Genomic DNA, 21,742 nt, shown 5'->3' with positions numbered 1-21,742 from the left:
TGAATATAGAAACTTACATTTTGGTATGAAACTACCTCATACCAAATATAATTACAGTGTCTCTTCTTTTAATATATGAAATTTACTATTTTATTTTGTAAGATACAGTTTTTGACCTAATTGGAAATAACTTTTTTGAGCTTGCAGGGCTAGGGAAATAGGATAAAAGTCCTGAAGAGCCACCTATGGCCATGGGTTGACTGCCTCTGCATAGGAATCAATGACATGATATATTTGTACATGATCACATCTCAGTCATCTCCTTGGAATAAACTAAGGATAGCATTTAAATTCCAAATGGTTTTCTCTTGTTTGCAACATGCCTCAAGGCTGCCTTTCTGCTGAGTCCCCTGTCATTTCATATGTATTCAGAAAATTTAGTTCAGTTCAGCCTACATTTCTATTACATGCAAACCACTGTTGGAGTACAAATTTATTTCAAGATCAGCTTGACATACATACATAGTGTGCTCAATAAATGTTTGTTCAGTAAAAGGATTGTGTTTTTTCTTAATGACACAGTTTGATAAAGAGGCATCTCAATTATGGATCTGAATTCTCTACCACACATATATATATATGTGCATGCGTATAGTGTGTGTGTGTATATATACCTCTTGTGTGTGTATATATCTTATTTATGGTTATATATATATACATATATATATTTAACAAATACACAGATATATATATTTGTAGATATAGGGTCTCACCGTGTTGCCCAGACTAGTCTCAAATTCCTGACCTCAAAGTCAGTCTTTTGCCTTTGCCACACATAATGTTGGGATTACGGGCATCAGCCACCATGCCCGGCCTCTATCATATTTTCTTTAAGTTTCTTCTTCCTTTGTTTTCGTTGGTGACATTACCAGAGGAAGATAACCAACAGTGTCATCTTCTGCAGCCTAGTTCTTTATATTTGAAATCTACTCTGGGTAAGTCATTACTATATGCAGTATTGAGAATGAAGTAGGTCACCTTATCATTTAGCAGCATCTGGCTTTAAAAATGTATTTCCTCAAAGTGCTAAATATTTGCTTAAGTGTTTAAGTTAGATTAAATGGAGGAGGCAGTTCTATGGAGAGAGAATGTGAGATAGTGGAAAGAGCACGGACTTTGGAATCAGATTAGAATTTAGATTTCAGCTGTATCACTTAGTTGTTATCTGACTTCATTAAGATTCCTCATCTGTGAATCTCAGTCATGTCTGTAAAACTGGGAATCATGCTTACATTTTGGGGTGGCCATGAGGAATATAGATAATAGTTGTGAAAGCCCAGGCACATTATAGATGCCCAATAAATCGTAACTATAGTAATAGATGTGTTGCTATCATTCTTCTCCCTGTCCCCTTACTAAGTTATCAGTTACTTTTAATACTACCCACATGTGAGAGACTATGGACGAGCTGTGTACACATGCCTATGTCTTCACTTATTTTTGATACTGAGATGAAAATGAAATTAGAAATTAAAATCTTTTTTAAAATTAAAATATTACCTGAGCCAATTCTTTAAACAAGCTGTGAAAAATATTAATTTCTTTCCATTTGTCATTCTTTTTACATTTAGATGTTGGTTACTATGGTTAGTAGTGGTAGTATTAAGAAAATAAGACACAATTTTTGAACACTTACCACATATCAGACACAGTTCTAAGTGCTTTATATGTTTTAACTCATTTAATCTTCGGATTAGTTCTCTAGGGCAGAGTGAGTTTTATTCTCCACATTTTAGAGTCGAGGGACCTGTGACCTAGAGAAGTTAAGTCCAACATGACGCAGCTCGGTGAACTCAGGCTGACTGGTTCCAGAGCCTGCAGTCTTCCTTGCTGTTCGCCACTGCCTTCCCCAGCATAGGGCTGGTAATACGGCATGTCATGGCATACGTCATTGTAGAAGAACAGCTGTCAGTGTCTAGGTGTGTATGTGGCATGTTCTTTACTAGATGTCTATAATTAAAGATAAACACCTCACCTCCTGTTTTAGTTAGGGTCTTCAAAAATTATGATATAGACCGTATGTTTTGGTTTATACTTATATAGGGATAGTTCTTAATTTCCCTCTAGATCCTGCTTTAAAGTACTACTAAACAAATTTTTGTCCTTGTATTAATGTTTTGGAATTTTTGTTTCCCAAAACAGTAGGTCCATTTAGTGAGTGTGGCTGTATGAATCGCTGTAGTCTGTCTAATGATATCTTGATGGTTTTTAATAGGATAAAGGTTCTAAATTCAAATGTCTATCTCTTATTGGTTGTACAAACAGACATGTTCATGCCAACCAGAGATACAGACTGAGGTCTGGAGTTCAAAGTTCTTTCTCTAAATTTTTAAAGTGTACAGCATATATTATTTGATAATTATTTTTTGTCTCAACCCCTCCTGATAAAAAGAGTAACAAGGCTGCATTTGAACATTACTCTCGAGACCTGTTGAATATCGAAAACCAATATCCTCACATAGAAAATCACAAAATATCTTCCTTTGAAATGTGACCCATCTCTGATTTGATGGATTATTCCCATTTATGTTTATATTTTCTGAGTCTTTGTTATTCCTCTTATGTTAGTGCACAATAAAAGCTTTCATTAGTGATTGTAGAGAGACCATGAAGTCTGTGACACTGTTTCTTCACTATCCAATTTGAGGCTTAGTGTAGAACATTTTGTATTGGAATTATTCAGATAACTTATATAACTACATATATTACATACATTTAGATATCATTCAGGTAACATATATAAAGGGCTCTAAATTTTAAAGTTTTATTTTCAGTCTTTTTAGAGAGTTTCTTATTGATAGTAATATTTCCCAAGAGTAATAAGTTCGTTTGGCCTTGATTTTTCTAGGGTAGTTTGTTATCATCTAGGTTACTGAGTTGTCAATTGACATGCGCTGGGTTACTATGTCTGTTTAGGAACCATCCCCATTCTTCTCCACTAGTAGGGACATGCCCATTAAATAAATAAATCTACGGGTACATTATTAATTTTTTAATATCTAAAAAACATTTTTTGAAGTATATACAGAATTTAGTCTACAAATTCTAAACAGTTTTCACAAAGTGAACACAGATACTGTATCAAGAATTAGAATATTACCTGCACCTGAGACCCACCTAACTTACTCTTAAAATATCTTCTTTATATTTTCTCAAAGCTAACATTTGAAGTGATTATTAATTTTTTTGAAAGAATGAGCATATAATTGTTTATATTAATTTGTATTAATAGTACTTAGCACAGTAACTAATGATGATGTTTAATAACTGCTTGAGTTTGTTGAGTTTTTATGCTTTTGTTGCACTGGACTAATTTTTTTACATTCCCATATTTAAAAAATGAGATTAAAAGAAATGTTTGCAGGAAATAGATTACATCTGAAATTTTTATTAAGACATAACATTAATATAATAAAATAGTTTAATATTTGTATTACTTAAATATTACAAATCATTATATGTAAAGGAATAATGGTTCACAATTATATTTTCTTTGTCATGCCTGCAAATAGTCTTCCAATTGCATTCCCCAGGTATTCTGTCTGGTTTTTAAAATTATTTAATAGATAGGCCTTTCATTCCTTTCACTAAGTATTCACTATTGGTAAAATTGTGTGTGTTCCATCAGCAATTTGATAATATAAAGCAATAGTTTTTCTGTATTTCACACAGCACTGGGCTCTGTAAAGCATCTCTAGGGGTTCTTTGATGTCTAGACAGTTTAAATTATGCCTGCTCCCTTGCCTCCAAATTCCACCCCTGTTCTGCTTCAGGGGTTGTGGGAAATGAAAACAAACCAGAAGGGTCCACAGCCTTAGAGTCCAGGGGGAAAAACAAACAAGTAGAATAAGCTGTATATCTACCCTGGCAGGTGTATAGGAAAGGGCCCAATTATGGGGGATGGGAAAAAGGAAAGAATTGGGGACAAATAATGTCCTGCTTGTTTATTTCTAGTTATATTTATTATATGGAGATACATGGGCTTTGTGAACAAAATGAAAACATCATAGAAGTATTAGGGAAAAAAATCAAAGTCACCTTTCAGCCCAGTGCCCCAGTTTTTTTTTTTTCCCCATCCTCCCCATAGGCAGCCAAATTTGACTTTGGTGGGTTTCCTGTGCATTGTCCTATTTGTTGAAATGGTGAGATGAAGAATTGTGTTGTAAGTTGGAAAACTAACTTTTTGTTTTCTTCCTTTCTTTTTGTTTTCCTTCTATAAATCGGGATATCGCGGTTTTTCCAATTCATCTTGTTAGAAAGTAAGTAAATTTGAAATTTCAGAGATTTTTACATTAAAACTTTGATGTTTTATTATTTCATATATACACACATATAGTTACAGGATTTTGAACTTCTGAATTCCGACTTAGGTGATGAGCTTTTGCATTAACTGTGAAGAAAATTTTGTTGAATGTATTAAAAATAAGAACCATTACATAGAAGGCGATCAGTTCTATCTAAGAGTACAAACTTTTAAAGCATGTACATCTGCCTCGTATTTTTACCCACAGTTAATCTTTATGTTTAAGATATATATATGTATATACAATATATAGTATACATGCCAGTTCTATTTTTTCTGAATATAAAAATAATAAAATGACATGAGACTTTTGTTTATTTCTGTTCAATAGCAGTTAAGACATTTCTGCAGAAAATGTAGTCTAAGTTTTCTGTAGTTTATGGAATTGCTGAGGATAACAGCAATAAGGAAATGGAGTGAAATGTTTCTGAAATATATTTTCCTGTGTATATTTTACACTGGATGAATCAGTTACCTTTTAGCAAGCATTTAGCTCTTTTGATGTGTATTTTTCATTGTTTTTAAATAAAATGGACCTGAATAACTAGTTTTTCTGCCGTAAAGTGTGCTTAAAACTAAGTGACTAATCAGTGAGTGATTTTAGTTGTGAAATTTGCATTTGATTGCAAATTGTTTTCTAATGCAAATGTATAGTTTTGAAATAAAACAAGTTTCTTTTGGGAAAGATTTATAGAAATTGCAATAGTCATTGAGAGTTTGGAGATGTTGTGATTGTGAATTACATACTTTTAAATTTTTCCATAGTAAATCTTGTGTTTATTGAGTTACTAAACAGTATCATTTAATAATGTATTCATGCTTAATAGAGCTTATTATTTGTAGAAAACTGAGTGCTTATCACATATGTTTACAGCAAGCACAGCATTAAATTGCTATTTAATAGCCAATTTATCTTCTACAATTATCTTTAGCTTGCTATACCTTAAAAAGGAAATGTAAATTATAGTCATGTTACATTTGTTTTGTACTTAGTCGTTGCCTTTAAATCTGTATTAGTATTTAACGTGCTGAATCTGAGTTCTTGCAATCATGTGCATTAGGGCCTTAGGAATAAAGAGAAGAAACAGCATTGTGAGGTTTCATATTAGGTGAACAGTTTTATTAAGTTATATTTTTAAAATTCTACATTGTGTCATTTTTATGTATTGGATTCTGTTTTACTTGCCGTGTTAACATCATCTTGCCAAGTCCCTACGGAAAGTCTGTATTTCTGACAGTTCCACTAAATTAAAACTCCAAAAATCTGGCATAATCAGTCTTAGCTTCAAATTTTCTATGCTTTTGTCTGAAGAGTATAATGTAAAAATATGTATTTGCAGTGTTCAGTATAACATGTATTGCGTGATTTATTTGGAATTGATTCATGGAAAGACATTTCTGGGGAGATGAATATATTTTACTTTATAGGTATGCCTGGGCCCACTCTCAATGTGAGAAAAATCTTTTGTGAGAGAAAATAATGAAATGAGGTCTGCAAACTTGTAAGGAGCTTCATGAGGGAAAGATATTACCTAAACACAACATTATTTCCATGTGTACTTTAGTGTTACAACTGCATTGTTCTGTGACCAGATTTATATTGATTCTTGTTTCCTGTCCAATTCAATGGAGTCATATTTATATGTTGGCAAAGAGAAGCTGCTTCCTAAAATAATTGTCTTTGTAGGATGATAATACTTAAAAATCCTTATGACCATGATGCATATGTATGCTGCCTTGCTATTAAGTGCGTTCTGGCAATTCGGTATATTTGACTTTTGCATTTTACTGGTGAGTTTTCATATAAGTAAGAGATTTGATAGTCTTGGTCTTTAGAAAACTTTAAATTAGGAGCACATATTATGTTTTTACCCTCAAAATTTAAAGTTAGAATTCGGAACTTCTTAATTCAAAGTTTGAAAGCTTCATATCCTAAAGGCTGTATTGTCTCAGAATATGAATTAAATACCCATAATTCCTCAGAAGCATTGAGGGTAGAGGGGGTAGGGATTTTAACTAAAATTGGTTTGACCAGATATTGATATTTTGGCATTTTAGGAAGTAAAATATGTATGAGTGTATAATTTAAAAAGGCAATAATTGTAGCTCTAAATTCTAGCTTCTAAATAATTAGTTTACAGTTAAAACACAAAATTTGTTCTGAATTCTACCCCAGGAAATATATATGCACTTTATATTTTATAAGCATCATTCAAGTATATGAACTCATTCTAATAATGTTTATACATATGTCCTTTGATATTTTAAGTTGTTAGTTTAATGCTGTTTGATTTCTTTAAAAAGTGATCCTATATTTCAATCACTTGCATGTTTACTACAGAATTCTGTTAGCTGGACAGAATTTCCCAACACATATTTCTTTGACATATCTAACTGAGAAAAGGATGTCATTGTAGAGGCTGTATCAGAGATATAAACACATATGTACATTCTTATTTTGCCATGTGAGAAATGCAGTCCTGTGAGTAACTTAAATACTTATAATTTCAAATCAGTTCTTCCCTGGTTTATTATTCTTTTGTTGCTTTTAAACCTATGGGATGGAGCTGCTCTTGAACTTGGTGGGTTTTTTTTTTTTTTTTTTTTTTTTTTTGATCATTCAAGTGCAACCATCAAGTTGTCTGTAATATTTAAAAGCTAAGGCTTCATGGTGTTATTTGTAAAATAACACCATGTAAATATTTGGGCTTTGGTGTCTGTAAAATATAGTATTGGTTACTCTATGAATAAAAGCATAATTTCAATTCAAGAGACTTTTGCCTGAAGCCTTATAAGACAGATGCATCTGATTAACTTTGGTAAAACTGGACTGGCCCTTTATTGTAATGTAGATGTTTTCAGGGTTGGGAGGGTATTTTTAAAAGGCATGCAAAGAGGCCTTTTTTTTTTTTTTTTTTTTTTTGAGAGAGAGAGACTCAGAGAACAGTTTTGCAATAGAAGCTGTACCTCAAACTGCTTCATTTTTGCACACTTTTATTTTCTAGTGGAACCTCTCCATTAGCCTGTCTGAATGCAATGCTTCACACTAACACTCGAATAGGGGATGGAACATTCTTCAAAATCCCTGGAAAGTCAGGCCTATATGCTCTCAAAGTAAGTTGCATTGTTCTGCATATTGTTATTACTGTGTATCATGCATTTTTTCAGACGTGAAGGTAAACAAAATTAGATTTGGATGAAGAGTAGAAGAATGACTCCTATGCCTTTTAAATGTTTACAGATGTCTTAAAAATGATTTCATATTAAGAATAAACAATGACATTTTTCTTTAAGTAAAGCATATCTGTGGTTTCACTCCATGACATATGGTAATGGAGAATAGTTGTGGCTTCCTTAAAATTCTTGATTCCTTAAAATTTATGGGAAGGAGTGTCATGGGTCATCGGCCAGGAGTTTAAGATGATCAGAGTTACCATGGACTCTTTGACTTAATGACCGTCAGTTGATACACAGGCTTCACACCTGTATACCCTTGTCGTTTATAAAAATAAGACATTTATTCATTTTGCTTGAAAACATTGAATTAAATCTAATACTCAATTTTAAATGGGGATCTCAAGGAAGTTTTACTAATGCACACTTGTATGAGAAGAAGAGAGAAATAAAAGCTTCAGATAATTGAGTCTTAATTATTTTAGTATAATTTTTTAAAGGCATTCCCATTTTTTTCCAGGGGAAATGCCACCTGAAATGCAAAATTCCAGAAGACAAAAGCTTATAGTCTACAAATGGTTGTGTAACTTGGAATAAGTAAATTCATTGTGTTATTTCTTAGAAATTAGAAAGAAGTTTCTGCCTTAATAAGTCATGGATTATATTTAAAGTTCATTAACTACATATAAGGTTTTTTTTTTTTTTTTTGATGTCAAAAGTTATACCTAGACAACAAAGCAGGGATTCTTCTTTAGCTACTAAGCATCAGGCTGTGGTCCACTGTGTGTGTTTCAGAAAATAACACAGGTTAGTTAATCAGAAAGACTTGTGATTTTTCCATTGCTCTTTGTAGCAAGTTGGGTATTTAAGTAACTGATTAAAATTCTGAGTTGGTAAGCCATTTCTTTACATGAGGAAAAATGTAGAATTGAAAAAAAAAATGGAAACAACATATGTCAAAAGGAAACTTTTTTTGGGTGTAGATTTAAAAGTTTATCCAAAAAAAAAAATCAACAGTAGCAATGGGCTTTACCCATTTTTTTTTTTTTAACCCAAGAATGATTTTACATTAAAAGGTAAATCAGTATTGAAATGTTAACTCACAAATAACTGATCATACTTTAGGATTCTGCAAGTATTTTGAATGTTTTTAGTTGCTAATACATCTTCTCCATAAATCATCACTTTTCAAAATAATATAGAAAGAGGAGTCGTCATGCCCAGCAGATGGCACGTTGGATTTAGTCTGTGAATCTGAATTGGATGGTACAGATATGGCCGAGGCAAATGCCCGTGGAGAAGAAAATGGAGGTAAGTGTGATGAATTCCAAAATATAATCCCTTGTTCTCTTAAAAATTAGATAGAATGCCAATGATTCATTAATTGAATTGCCCACCATTATCAATAGTTTTCTTCCAAATTTTTACCCCTGAGATTTATCAAGGTGTTTTGATTCAAAAAGGATAGCATCTAAAAGAAGTATATAGTTCTTTGCTTTTGTTTTTTAACAGTACGTATTTCTCTGAATAATTTTCTTAAATACTTCTTTAAGTATCCGTATATTTCTCCTGCAAAGTGAGAGGGTTACTGGGGGTATCTAGTGGTTTCATTCTTACGGGAGGATTGAGAATGCTAATGTTTTATTTCTGATTGTGCTGATTTTTTCCTGTAATCACAAGTAGTTTTATAATAGCTTTGTTCCTTGGTTTGTCTTTTGCAAATGAAGCTCAGTGTTACCATTCCTCACAGTGAAAAGAGGGCCAAATAAGATATTTTCTTGTTAGACACTTTTGAGAAGCGAGTGACCCTTCCAGAATTTTAAGGGGGGCATTTTCCACCTCTGAATTTTATCCTCTGAATTTTACATGTGAACTTATTTTTGTCCTCTTCAAGACAATTATATTGTGATTCTTTTGGTGTACATAATTCTGCACTGCAATTTTGGCAAATCTTTGTCCCATAATAGCTGCAGTGCTTTCTTCTACTGTACCCACTGGTTCCACAAAAGGACCCAGATCATGATTTGAGAGAAAACTATGTAATTAAAGTCTCTGTCCGTAGACTCATAGGAATCAGTAAATTACCTTTAAACAAACAAACCTTAAAGGATATTTGCAGAAATATTGTATTTCAGTAATAACCCAAAGTCATTCATTTTATTAATGGCCATGGAGTCCCTTTGTTTGTCCTCTGCATGCTCACTGAATGCCCTTGCCGTTTAAACTTGTGTACTGATAGACCCTGTAAGACTGATACTGCTTCAGTTCCTTTCTGATCTGTAGCAAAGCTTGTGAATTTAATATAGGAAAAACACAGCTTATTGTCGTAAGGAAATTACAAGAATGGTTGCAGACTGCTTTATGGATGTTTTACTTTTCGTCTGACTTGTCCCTATTCCCAGGCTTTTTGAGCATCCTCCCAATTGTTGTGGTAATGGTGTGAACCCTGGCTGGTCCTTGTGATTAGAGAGGGGAAAAGGCAGAGAATCACAGTAATTTCTGGCTTTCAAAAAGGGGAGGTGAGTGGGGCATACTTTTCGCTTTCAGGAGGGTGAAGGAGAATCTTATTACAGTTGCTCCTAGTGTGGCGCTCTTGCCTGGGTGAGTGCTCGTGTGCTCTCTCAACATATATACTGAGCTTCTTTCACGTGCCAAGTACTATTCTTGACATTGCAGTTACAGTGGTGAAAAACAAAAGCAAATCTCTCATGAAGCTTATTTTCTTTGAGAGAGAGAAAATAAGCAAAGTAAATATCTAAAATGTATAGCTTATTCAGTGGTGACAAGTAATATAGGGCAAAATAAATAAGGGAGTGGGGGAGAGGGTTACATTTAGAAAAGACCTGAGGAACATGAGAGAACAGGCGTTCACGGAAGAGAACTCCAGGTAGAGGGAACAGCAATTACAAAGGCATTGAGGCAGGAGACTGTCTGAAATATTCCAGAGACAGCAAGAGGCTGGTGTGGCTGTGAGGCCAAAATGAACAAGGGAGAGTATGGTGAGAAACAAAACCAGGGAAGTTAGGGGGCCAAGTTATATGGTGCCTTGATGCTGGCTTTTGTTTTGAGTGAGAAATTAAGCCATTGTAGAGTTTTGAGCTAGAAAGGCAATGGCCACATGTAGGTTTTAGCAGGATCACTAACTATGAAAAAGATACGAGAACAAGGAAAAAAACGGGGACACCCATTAGAAAGCTATTGTCGTAATCTAGAAGAGAGTTGTTGTTGATTTGAAGGCAGGTAGTAGCAGTGGATGAGATGAAAAGTGATTGGATTCTGGTAGATCCGACAGAAGCTGCTGACAGATAAATGTGAGTGTGAGATAGAGAAAGGACTTGGGGATGACTCCAGAGTTTGAGTATGTGAGCAGGTTGAACAATAGCATTATCCTTAGTTTAGATGGAAGAATCTTCAAGGGAACCAGTTAAGGGCAGGGGTGTTGTTGATCAGGAGCTCAGTTCTGGACATGAGATTATTTTTCAATATCTAGGTGGATGTCTTAAGTAACTGATTTTATCTGTCTGAAATTTATGGGAAAGATCCTTGTTGGAGATACTGATTTGGAAGTGGCCAGTTTATAGATGGTAGTTAAAGACGGGAAACTGGATGACATTACCAAGTAACTGAAGGTAAATAGAAAAGAAAAAAGGCCCAAAGACTGAGCTCAGGGGCACTTGAATTTTAAGAGCTTGGAGAGAGTGTAGAAAACAGTGAGACTGAAGGTAAATGGACACGGTAAGATTTTCTGTCCTGGAAACTGGATGAAGAAAGTATTTCTGAGGGTGAAGCTACTCAAATGTGTCAATGCTTTTGATAATGTGAATTCATGATGAAGATTAGGAAATTACCACTAGATTTATCTTTATGAGGGTATTGATGAACTTGGCAATGGTAATTTTTGTGGAATCGTAAGACCATACCTCGAATAAAGTGGGTTCAAGAGAATGGGAGGAGAGACATTAGAGACCACAAGTGTAGACAATTCTTTCAAGGAATTTTGAGGTCAAGGGAAGGAATGGAATGGGAAAATGACTGGAAAGGAAAGAATCAAGAGACAGTTTAAAAAATGGGAAATGATTATTAGAAAATTATTCACTAATGGGAACATTTCAGTTGAGGAAAATTGATAATATGGCAGGGGTGTTCTGTTGTCATGCCTTGGTTAGATGATGGAGAATGGGACCTATTCAGCAAATGGAAAGATTGGTCTTAGCAAGAGATGTAGACAAGTGCTCCAAAGGAGGCAGTAGGAAAAGCGAGGGTATTTCAGTAGAAGTGAAGGTAGGCAAGTACATGTGGAAGGGGCTCATAGAAGTTTGCTTCTGTGTGTGTTATTTTTCTCAGTGAAATAGAAAACAAGTCCATCAGTTAAGAGTGAGAATAGGGGAGGTAGTTTTGTAGACTTAAGGAGAAGATACAAAATATTTGTCTGAGAGAGTCTGATAGCATTAAGGACGTTCTTAAGGTTATTCATCCTGAATTTACTAGGAGACCAACCTACATGGTTGTCTGTTTTTCTCCAGTCATGTTTAGGACCACTCTGCAAGCACAGAGGAGGTGTATAGTGACTGACGCTGGGGTTTTGCCAAATGTGAATGATGAAGCAAGAAAGGAAGAAAGGAGTTAAGGGTATATGAAGTGGAGTAATGAAGGCAAATGTTCATAGAATTTCTTTTTTTTTTTTTTTTTTTTTGAGACGAAGTCTCGCTTTGTCGCCCAGGCTGGAGTGCAGTGGCCGGATCTCAGCTCACTGCAAGCTCCGCCTCCCGGGTTTACACCATTCTCCTGCCTCAGCCTCCTGAGTAGCTGGGGCTACAGGCGCCCGCCACCTCGCCCAGCTACTTTTTTGTGTTTTTTTTTAGTAGAGACGGGGTTTCACCGTGTTAGTCAGGATGGTGTCAATCTCCTGACCTCATGATCTGCCCATCTCGGCCTCCCAAAGTGCTGGGATTACAGGCTTGAGCCACCACGCCCGGCCGTCCATAGAATTTAAGCCGATGTGGAGGTGAGTGAAGGATAGTGTGAAGAAGGAAGTCTCATTGGTGTGAAAAGGTTGTTTGATTTGGTGTGCTAAAGGAAATGAGTTGGAAGTGTAAGTGATGTGAGAGTGGAATGCATGGATTGAATTTAGGATACTATTATGGGATGTATTTTCCGAGCTGATAAGAAAGAAGGGGGCTAGGTTTCAGGCTATCAAGAATGCTTAGGCCATGTGTGCACTCAAAGAGTTGCCTGAATGAGGTGGCAAATGGAGGGGTGCTGGGCATTCAGCACCCCTCCATTTGCCCAGCCTAGTGCTGTGGGATGGAACTGGGTCCATCTGGAAAAAAGATTGCCTTTTCCTTTTTGCACAAAGATGTTTTAAAGGCTGGTGGTGACCCTTGCATAAGATATTAGAGAATCATCAGCATGGATGTTGAAACAGACAATTATAGTAGAACTAACATTGACAGGATGTCATATTAGCAGCTAACATACTCAAAAAATGAAAAATAACCAAGAGTTGGCAGATAAGTACAGTAGGTTGAATAGTTAGTAATATAGTCTGATGACATGAGATACAATGCTGGGGGCATCATAGGAACCAGGGAGGGAGAATGTTTTGGAGGGAACAGTGAGGGGAATATAGGTCACTTATTCTGTTTCCAGGCCCAGTGGTACAAGAGGTGTAGAAAAGAAAAAAGCTACCACCTGAGAGCATTCCAGAGGAGCCAGTGTCCTGGCTGGGAAGACAGCCAGATTTTATATATTAAGAAGTAAAGGGAGTTTTCAGAGCAAATATGGAGGCTGCAGGAGATTTTGGTAATGACTAATCCTAAATTCCAGAGGAAACCATGGGAGTTTAGTAGCTGAGAAAGGGTGACAGATAGCATGAGAGCACTCGGCCAATAGTGAAACCAAAGCAGGGATAAGCAAACTTCCCTCATGTAAAATGTGAATAGGCGCTTCACCAAATAACACATACCCAAACATTTCCAGCTAATGTGACAAAAGTTAGATTTCCTGACCTCTTTGAAGTTGCATTCAGGAAATAACTTTGGGAAATCACTGAAAGAATAGTAAATAGCTTATTTCCTTGAGTATTCCTTGACTTGCTCACTTTTGCATCTTATTGCAAACCACAATTGCATCTCCATGTAAGTACCCTGTACCTCTGGGTATAGCTTATTAATCTAGCCTCAGGACACATTTTCAAACCTAGATATTGAAAATGTATTGAGTACTTTTATTTTTACCTGTGAGGGAACAAACTTAGGTTAAATGTGCCATCCAAATTGTAAGCGCAGGTGTGACACCAAAGGCCAGGCTCTCCTTACTCTAATACCTTGCCTGGAACCGCAGGGAACACTTACTAGCCAGTCATCACTGGTACAGTTTGCCTTTCTAACATTAGCACACATCTATTATGATCCTAAACTTAAGACATTGACAAAGAGGAACCCCTTGCTTATCCCAATGAAGTAGTGGCATACCACATGATTTCTTGATTTCTTGCAATTCAGTAATAAATGTCAGGAAACTCTGCTTTAGGTGATTTCCTTCCTTACTCTGTTTCTAATATATATTTGAACCAAAAGTTAGAATGGATATACTTTCCACACTTCACTACAGCTGTACAAATAAACTTTGAAAATGTGATCAGAGAGAGGAGGTTGGGTATATGAGTGGATGTGTGTGTGAGGGAGCAAGAGAGAGGGGTGTGGGAGGGAAAAGTAGGGAAGGAGGGAGAAGGGAGTGGGGGATGACTACATCATCTGTTTTGCTATTTTGTTCATCTTTCCTTCTTATATTCATCCTTTGGGATGAAAGACTGGGGAGTGTTGAGAAGAATATTAACCATCAATTTGTAACATACCCTTGATGCGTTGAAAGAATAAGCCTCTGCTACCATAGTGTTATATCAGATTGACAACTATTTATTGGCATTTGCGGTACCATTTAGGGGATAAGCAGAGAAGTAGTTGAGAAGAAAGTATTTTGTAAAAACTGATAAGAAAGAAATTTTAGCAGTTCAATTCCAGTCATTAACACTTGAGTCCTTAGGCAGAATTAAGATAATGATTATAATACTTTAGTCCTCTTCTTGGAATCAACTGGGCAGGGAAACATTCTTTTAAAGTGGGAGATGTGTTGCCAAGGTACTTTGTTACAAGGTTTTATTGCAAAATTTTACAATGTAGGAAAAGTGGTATATTATTAATTATGGAATTTACAAGACACAGAACTGTGTTTGTGTGTTTGTTTGACTTCTGAATAGTTTCTCAAGTTAATAAGAATTAGACTTGAGAATGTAAACTGTTGACATTTTAAAACCTAAGTTTTAGATATCAAAGAGTGATTTAGGTGAATTACTTGATATATTTGTGTTGACAACCCATGACCGTTTATGGCTGTATAAGTATAAATCTGTGTCACCCAAATAAAATATTATAAATTTTATGGTCTATTTTAGTCAGAGATTTATGGGTATGTTTGTGTCTGAGTTGTTTTCTGAGCATAATACATTGATACATCATGAGTTTCCTAACACATATTAAGTTGACTCACAATGTGTTGCTGGTCTGCAGAATTCATACATATTTTATGTGAAATGATACCATCAATAGACAGTCTTCACCCTCTTCATCCTCTATCTATAAATTATTATTAACAAGAAAAATTGAGTTTCTCTTTTTGTGGCCCTAATATAGTTCATGCTTAAAATCAACAGTAACCATCCTATATATTTATTTTTAAATAAGGAAACTAGAGATTGTACACATTTCATTCACAGAGATCAAAAAAGGTTCTGCTTGCTCTTAACCCTAATGACTTTCAGGGAGGAAGCAGCACTCTAACAAGAGAATTCGTATTTTAAAAGTCTCTGTTGTGGGCGGGGGGGCGTGGAGCAGGGAAGAATCTTATGTTTTAGACCTTAAATCCCAGGGCAAATAATGATTCCAACATTTGAAGAATTTTATGGAGTCCTTTTTCATTATTCTTTATGGCCAGTTTTATAAGTGGGTTTCTGATTGTGTGATTCTTGGCAGAGTTGTGTTAACTTAATGAAACGTTACTCAGCTCACTCTTTGTTTTCATTGGCTCAGAGGCTACAGTTTGAGGGGTGTTTTATCAAAAGTGAAAAGTGTGTTAAGGAGGCCTGAAGTGTGAATATAATCTCAATTGAGACATCAGTTACATGCAGATGAGAAGCTTCATGGAGAAATTGGGGCATACATTAAAAAGGTCCAGACACCCTGGGGAGCAGTCACACTGACAGCTCATGAAGCAGTTTTATACAAGCCTACAAAAAAGGAAAATGAGGGTGACCGTGGAATTGTGAAGGGAGTGTTTTGAGTAACTTTGGAAGATGTTGCTCACCTACCCAGTGTCAGTTGGTATTCCTGGTCTTGTTTTGCTGGAGGTTTTACAGTAACTTGCCTGTGAATGCTCCAGTGTAGTTTTACATTGGATGGTGTGTGTCTGCATCTTTGTGTTCAGGAGGGTGGGGGTAGGAGAGTGTCAACAGGCTTCTACAGGATCGTGGAGAAAGGCAACACAGCGTGACCAACTACCCGGCAGCCATTCCTAAGAATCTTGCAGGTGACAGGAAGGATATTCCTTCTGTGCCTGAACCAGTTCCCCTAATTTTGGGGGGTTAAGCTAATTTGTCTTTCATTCAACAGCTCTGTATTTTAGGCAACAGCTTTGTTAGCTCATGGAGACACCTGCCCTACATTGGTGGACTAGAGAAAGTTAAGTATGTGAAAATTATGTTGTTTTAGTTACACATTGAAGAGAACACAGAGGAAAGTGAATAATCTTCAGAGTCAGAAATGACCACTGGCAGGATATAGAACTTCCACTGCCCACTCTTTCTCCTTCTCCTTTCTTTTATCCCAGCCCACAGATTATACAGTTCACAAGAAGCATGAGGAACTTCAAAAGATCCTAAAGCCCTGGTTCCTCTCTCCTACCAGTGTTTTTCTTAAACCAGTCAATTGAAGTAGACAATGTTCTATTAGTATATGATCAGGAGGATAGAAATCACACAGTCACCTTTATACTTCTCCCTGTGTTCTTGATAACTTTTATAGAGAAGGATTTTTTCTTTATGTTGAAATCTTTTATGCTTTTAATTAAACTAATTTCCTTCTTTTTTATTTTTTCTGTGCTCTGATGATAAACAACAGATGGTCACCCCTTCATCTTAACTGCTCTAAACGACTTATCCCAACTCTTTCAAACATTATTTACAGATACTTTTCGTTTCTTTTATCTTTTAGAGACCTCTTTTTCTTACGTATTTCCTCTTGAATTGTGAACTTCATTCTTGTCTAAATGGATTTTGGTCATTTTTAATAGTCCGGACTCATGTAGGAAAAAGTTTTCTTTTTAAGTGCGACAAAGTGACCCATTTAAGCATACTTTCACCTCTCTTCTTGAATTGTGAGAGAAATATTTCATAATATACAGATAGAGAACAGAATCTGATCTCATAATAAACCAACAAACTCCTTCTCAAATAAAAACAGAATTGAAGGTATTCCCTCAATTATCCATCTTAACTAGCCAATATTCTGTTTGATTTATATAATCTGTGACTGTACATATGAACAAAACACTCATGTTCTTTTAAAAAAGTACTTTTTCATTGATGCCAGATAATTCACTCTCACTTTTCTTTACAGTTACATTGTATAACCATTTCTCAAACTGCCTTCTGGATAGCTAACCTGATTCCCCTTTATCGTACATTGGAGTTCATAGTTTATATGGTAAGGTATGAAGTAATTAGTAGTGATGCCCATGAATGAAACACTTAACCTTGACCTGTACCAACCTTTTGCTGATCTCCTTCCTGTCCACTTTTTTCTGTTTCTCATTTTCTAGGCTGATTGCTTTATTTCTGTGCAGATGTTTCAGAAACCTGATGCAGTGTGGAAGATCACAGGGGTTATACCAGTATAAAATAAATAGCCTCTGATGTTATTTTCCCCACACAAACAGCATATAGTATTATTAATCTCCATTACCCTGTGAGCGAAATCCTTGTTGGTTCTATGGTAGGAGGAGGTTAGGTGGCTAAACCTAACTACTGGTAACTACAATATATGCTTTTCCTACTAAATATATTTATTTTTTGGTTTGAGTTTTCTCTCTTCTGTGTTTAAGGAGATATTTTTATGAATATCCAGAGATAACAGTATAACTAAATTGGCCTGGCTGGTAAATTGAGTACGGCTTGTAGGAGAGATTCTTATAGCTACACCTTTAGTGTATACAGTGGTCTTCCTAGTTACCTTTGGAGCTTCGGTGTTCTAATCAAAATGTTTGTGAACCCTTTGTAGCCATTGTAATGAGATGGTGGCATATGCATTTCTGTGGCAGGTGAATGGCATTTGCACCATATGATATCAGCCACCCAAATCACTAAGGTCTCTGGCATGATGACATTTTGCAGCAGCATGTTCTCACTGATGCATATGGTTGGTATAATTATTATCTGAGTCAACATTCCTCTTGGTTTATTTTGCTCTTTTTTCCTGAAAATCTCTTCTGAATAAGAAGGGGCTTCATTGGGCTAATGAAGTAGGTTATATAGTAATCATTCCAGTTATGTTAGGTATGTTTCGTTATAGAAGATATTGTACTAAATATTATCGAGAGCATCAGTGCTTATAATTTTTAGACTCCTTGTCCTCTGAAAGGGTCTTAGGAAAAAGTTGCTGTTCCCATTATTCTATTGCTAGTATTACTAGCAATTTATTAATTTATTTAATTACTGACTTTTCTTGGCGACCTATAGCCTTTGGATTTTCTTTTAATGTAACAAGGAAATTTGCTAAAACCCAAATACCTATACCTATATTGAAACAAATGTTTTTAGAAAAGGCAATTCTGTGTAGGCTGAATGCAAAAAGGATTTTAAAAATGGAGTTCAGGCATGATTTAATTGGAGTCAGATAGTTTTTCCTGTTCAAGTCTTTTTAACAATTTGTAGCATGTATTTTCTGGCTATATATATCCAAAATATATGATTTACGCAATTTCAGATGTAAATACTGTACATAAAACAAAGTATAACCCAAACATAAACTTTTGTGATTATTTGCCATTTGGGAATATTTCTGAATTGTCTGCTTGTTGATCTTTCAAAACAAATTTGTTATTGTTTAGTTTTCATCGGTAGTTTTCCTCGGGTAGAATTAATGTTCTATTGTTCATTGAAAACAGTTTTTAAAAATTCTTACAGCCTCCAACTCAGGTATTGGATCTTTTTCACTGTTTTTCCCCCAGCATCTTATACAGTGATTGGCATGAGGGAAAGTATTCAATAAAAGTTGTGCAATTGAATGAATGATTAATCAATAAACCAGTAAACTTCCTCTAAGACCCAGCCCTCTGTTCAGATTTTATTGACTTCTAACAGTCTACCACAGTGTTATTCCTAATATACTATGTATCCTTTGAGTTAAATTTTTTATTCATATAACTTTTTTTAAGCCTATAGTGTATGTCAAGATCATTCATACAGAAAACTGTTGTGATTTGAGAACATCTAGTCTGATTATTCATAAGAATGAAAGGGAGTGTTTGGAAAGAGAACTTACAGAAATGAAATTAGTAAAAGACTGCTCCCCTCCTTGTCTTTATTAGGTCTTTGAGCACCAGTTTCCTCAGATAGCTTGTTACTTATTGGGTGGCTCAGTGGGACAGAGAGCAATTAATAGTACACAATATCTATTTTGCAGCGACTATATAATGTACAGATCCTGGTCTGTGTTGTGGTTCTGCACCCACACAGCTTCTGCCATTTTATGTAAGCATTGTGATTTCTAATTTTGACTTTAAATTTTATTTTTATTTCCCCATGCAAAAGCACAAAACTGTGACTTTACTCGTTAAATAAGGCAATGAGTAAAGATGGCAAAGAGAAATCTATCTATAATTAGTGGCAGGTCGTGCAACTTCCTACTGTCTTTCATAGGAAATTCTGTCATTTGGCTTTAATATTATCCCTAATTGACTGTACAATAATTTGGGAAAATAATTCAAGAAGGCTTCTATTTTCAAGTTTACAACAATTCATTTTATACATACTTTTACATAAAAAAGAGCTCTACTGACCTCCACTTTCATGAATTCTTTTTAAAAATCATAGTTTAAAGTTAACTTCAAAAATACTTTAAACAAAATTTTTGAATTTGGTATTTTAAAATTTGATTTTTAAAAAATTCAGTGAACACTAATAGATCGACTGTTCTGTGCCCATCTTTGCATATAAGTCCCTGAGTTTCTGAGCCTGTGGCTGCTGAGGCAGACGACAGCACCAGCATTGCAGGGACTGTCATGAATTCGTACACTAAATTCCAAGACAGCATGGCTAGGGGAGGAGCAAGTCTACCTCAGAAGCTGGGATAGTCAGAGAAGCTTTGGGGGAAGCTGTTTAGAATTTGGACTGCCAAGATGAGTTTGCCAGGCAGAGTGCTGGGAAAGGATATTTGGAGAAGGGACAATCAGACCAAGTAAGACAAACACAGCAAGTAGATGTGTTCAGAAGACACTGAAGACTCTCCAGATTGGCTGGATTATAGAGGGTGAGAATTGGGAGGTAGGCAGAATGTGAGACAAAAGAGACATACCAAGTTTGCATTCTGATTGCTCCATTATATCCTGGGTTGTAGGTCACAGTTACAATTGTGGGTGTCCTCTTGTACACCTGTCAGTGGATTAGTACTTATATTAGGAGGGAATACCAGCCATATCCCCTCCCTAGCATGCAGCTTTAAAAATAGGAACTCTAATCTGCATTTTCTAGTTCAATAGTATTTTCAAGTTGAATGGTAAATTAAAAGGAGAGAGAGACAACTTGGAGACACTGAAGCCCACAGTTTTACTGGAGCAGTTACCAGTTCTCTAGCCTTCAAGGCTGTCTCATGGTTACCTATAATCTCCCACCTCCTTTTGCTCGCAGGTCTTCTAAATAGAGTGTTTTGAGGGAGGGTTTGGGGAGTAAGAGTAGAGGTAATCAGAGACAAGTTTAAAATCAGCAGATTAGCTTTTAACTATCCTTTTGGCTTGCCTATTTTTGGTAGGCAAGCAAAATGTAGACAGAAATAGTATTTTTATACCTTTTTAAAAATGTGGAATGATAAAAATTCTAGGAAGAAGTAGTCTCATTTTGTTTCCTCATCTTCAATTTGAAAAGGACAGGCTGTATTGTGGGATTTCAAGGTGTAAGGTCCTGGCATTAGTTTTGTGATCATGCCAGTACACAGTTAGAAAAGATAGCTCCTGTTCTGTTCTCAGTGCCAAGAAGATATCACTTTCTAAACTGCATGTCAGTGTTTGATATTTATTGGATAAAACATCTGTCCTAATTCTTCAGTTTCCTGGCTCCTGTTGTAATTTTACATGCAAGGGATTTTCCCTGATTCTTTCTTTAACATTAATTTTCCTTTGGCTTGTATTTCAGAGGCCAAAGTCAGTCTGTTAGATAAATATTCAGGCAACTGTTTAAAATGAATCCTTCATTATTTATTTATCACATCTATTATTAAGAAAGCTGCAAGACTAAGTAGAAGTGAAAACCTTGCATTTTGTCAGAATATGAATCTGCATAAACCTGCACAGGCCAGCTGCACTCAGTGAATTAGTGTTTTTAGATTCAGATATTTTCACGTCATATGCATGGAAAACTAATGAATAAAGCAACTTAAATGTCCATGAAAAAAGGTCCATATTTGTCAGTAATTTAAAAATGTATATGAGCACACTGAGTGAAGCATATGGGTGAATTGCAAATATGTCCCACCCATTTTTTCTTTCCTGATTTTTGTTTTCTTAGAAATAAATTATTCAACCCAAAGGAACAATCACATATTTTTTTTCTGTTACATTTTGCTTTTCTTTAAGGTTCTATAGTTATTGTGTCAATAAATAATTAGGGAAGTAAATAATTAGGGAAATATGCTTTGATCTGGAGAAATAAAGTCAGGAACGACTTCCAGTAAGAGGGATTAGGGAGAAAATTGACTACCTCGCCCAGGTATTCTTGATGTTTTTCTTGGGTCTAGAATGGAGTGTATAAGATAAAGCAGTGGGTTAAGGAAAATGAATCATTTTTAGAACAAACTGCATGGTATTCCTTAATGCAGTTTCAAGTGTTGTCCTGCCCTCCATCTGAAGTCCTGGACTCTAAATTGAATAGAATCTTTCTTTTGGATACAACATATATAAATAGATGTCAATCACTATCAACATAGTGCCATAATAAATTTA

At 35.5% G+C, this 21,742-nt stretch overlaps 1 protein-coding gene across 1 annotated transcript in view; it reads left to right on the top strand.

Moving 5' to 3' along the window:
• ASXL3 (ASXL transcriptional regulator 3) overlaps positions 1-21,742 on the top strand; it is a 141,372-nt gene that overhangs the window by 30,295 nt on the left and 89,335 nt on the right. Inside the window, exons 2-3 of the mRNA XM_031934556.1 lie at positions 7,309-7,417; positions 8,680-8,788. Of these exons, the coding sequence (XP_031790416.1) occupies positions 7,309-7,417; positions 8,680-8,788 (218 nt within the window). The remainder of the gene's footprint in view (positions 1-7,308; positions 7,418-8,679; positions 8,789-21,742) is intronic.

The sequence above is a fragment of the Piliocolobus tephrosceles genome, chromosome 18, assembly GCF_002776525.5.
Source record: "Piliocolobus tephrosceles isolate RC106 chromosome 18, ASM277652v3, whole genome shotgun sequence".
Taxonomy (NCBI): Eukaryota; Metazoa; Chordata; class Mammalia; order Primates; family Cercopithecidae; genus Piliocolobus; species Piliocolobus tephrosceles.
This window is presented reverse-complemented; position numbering and strand designations above follow the sequence as displayed.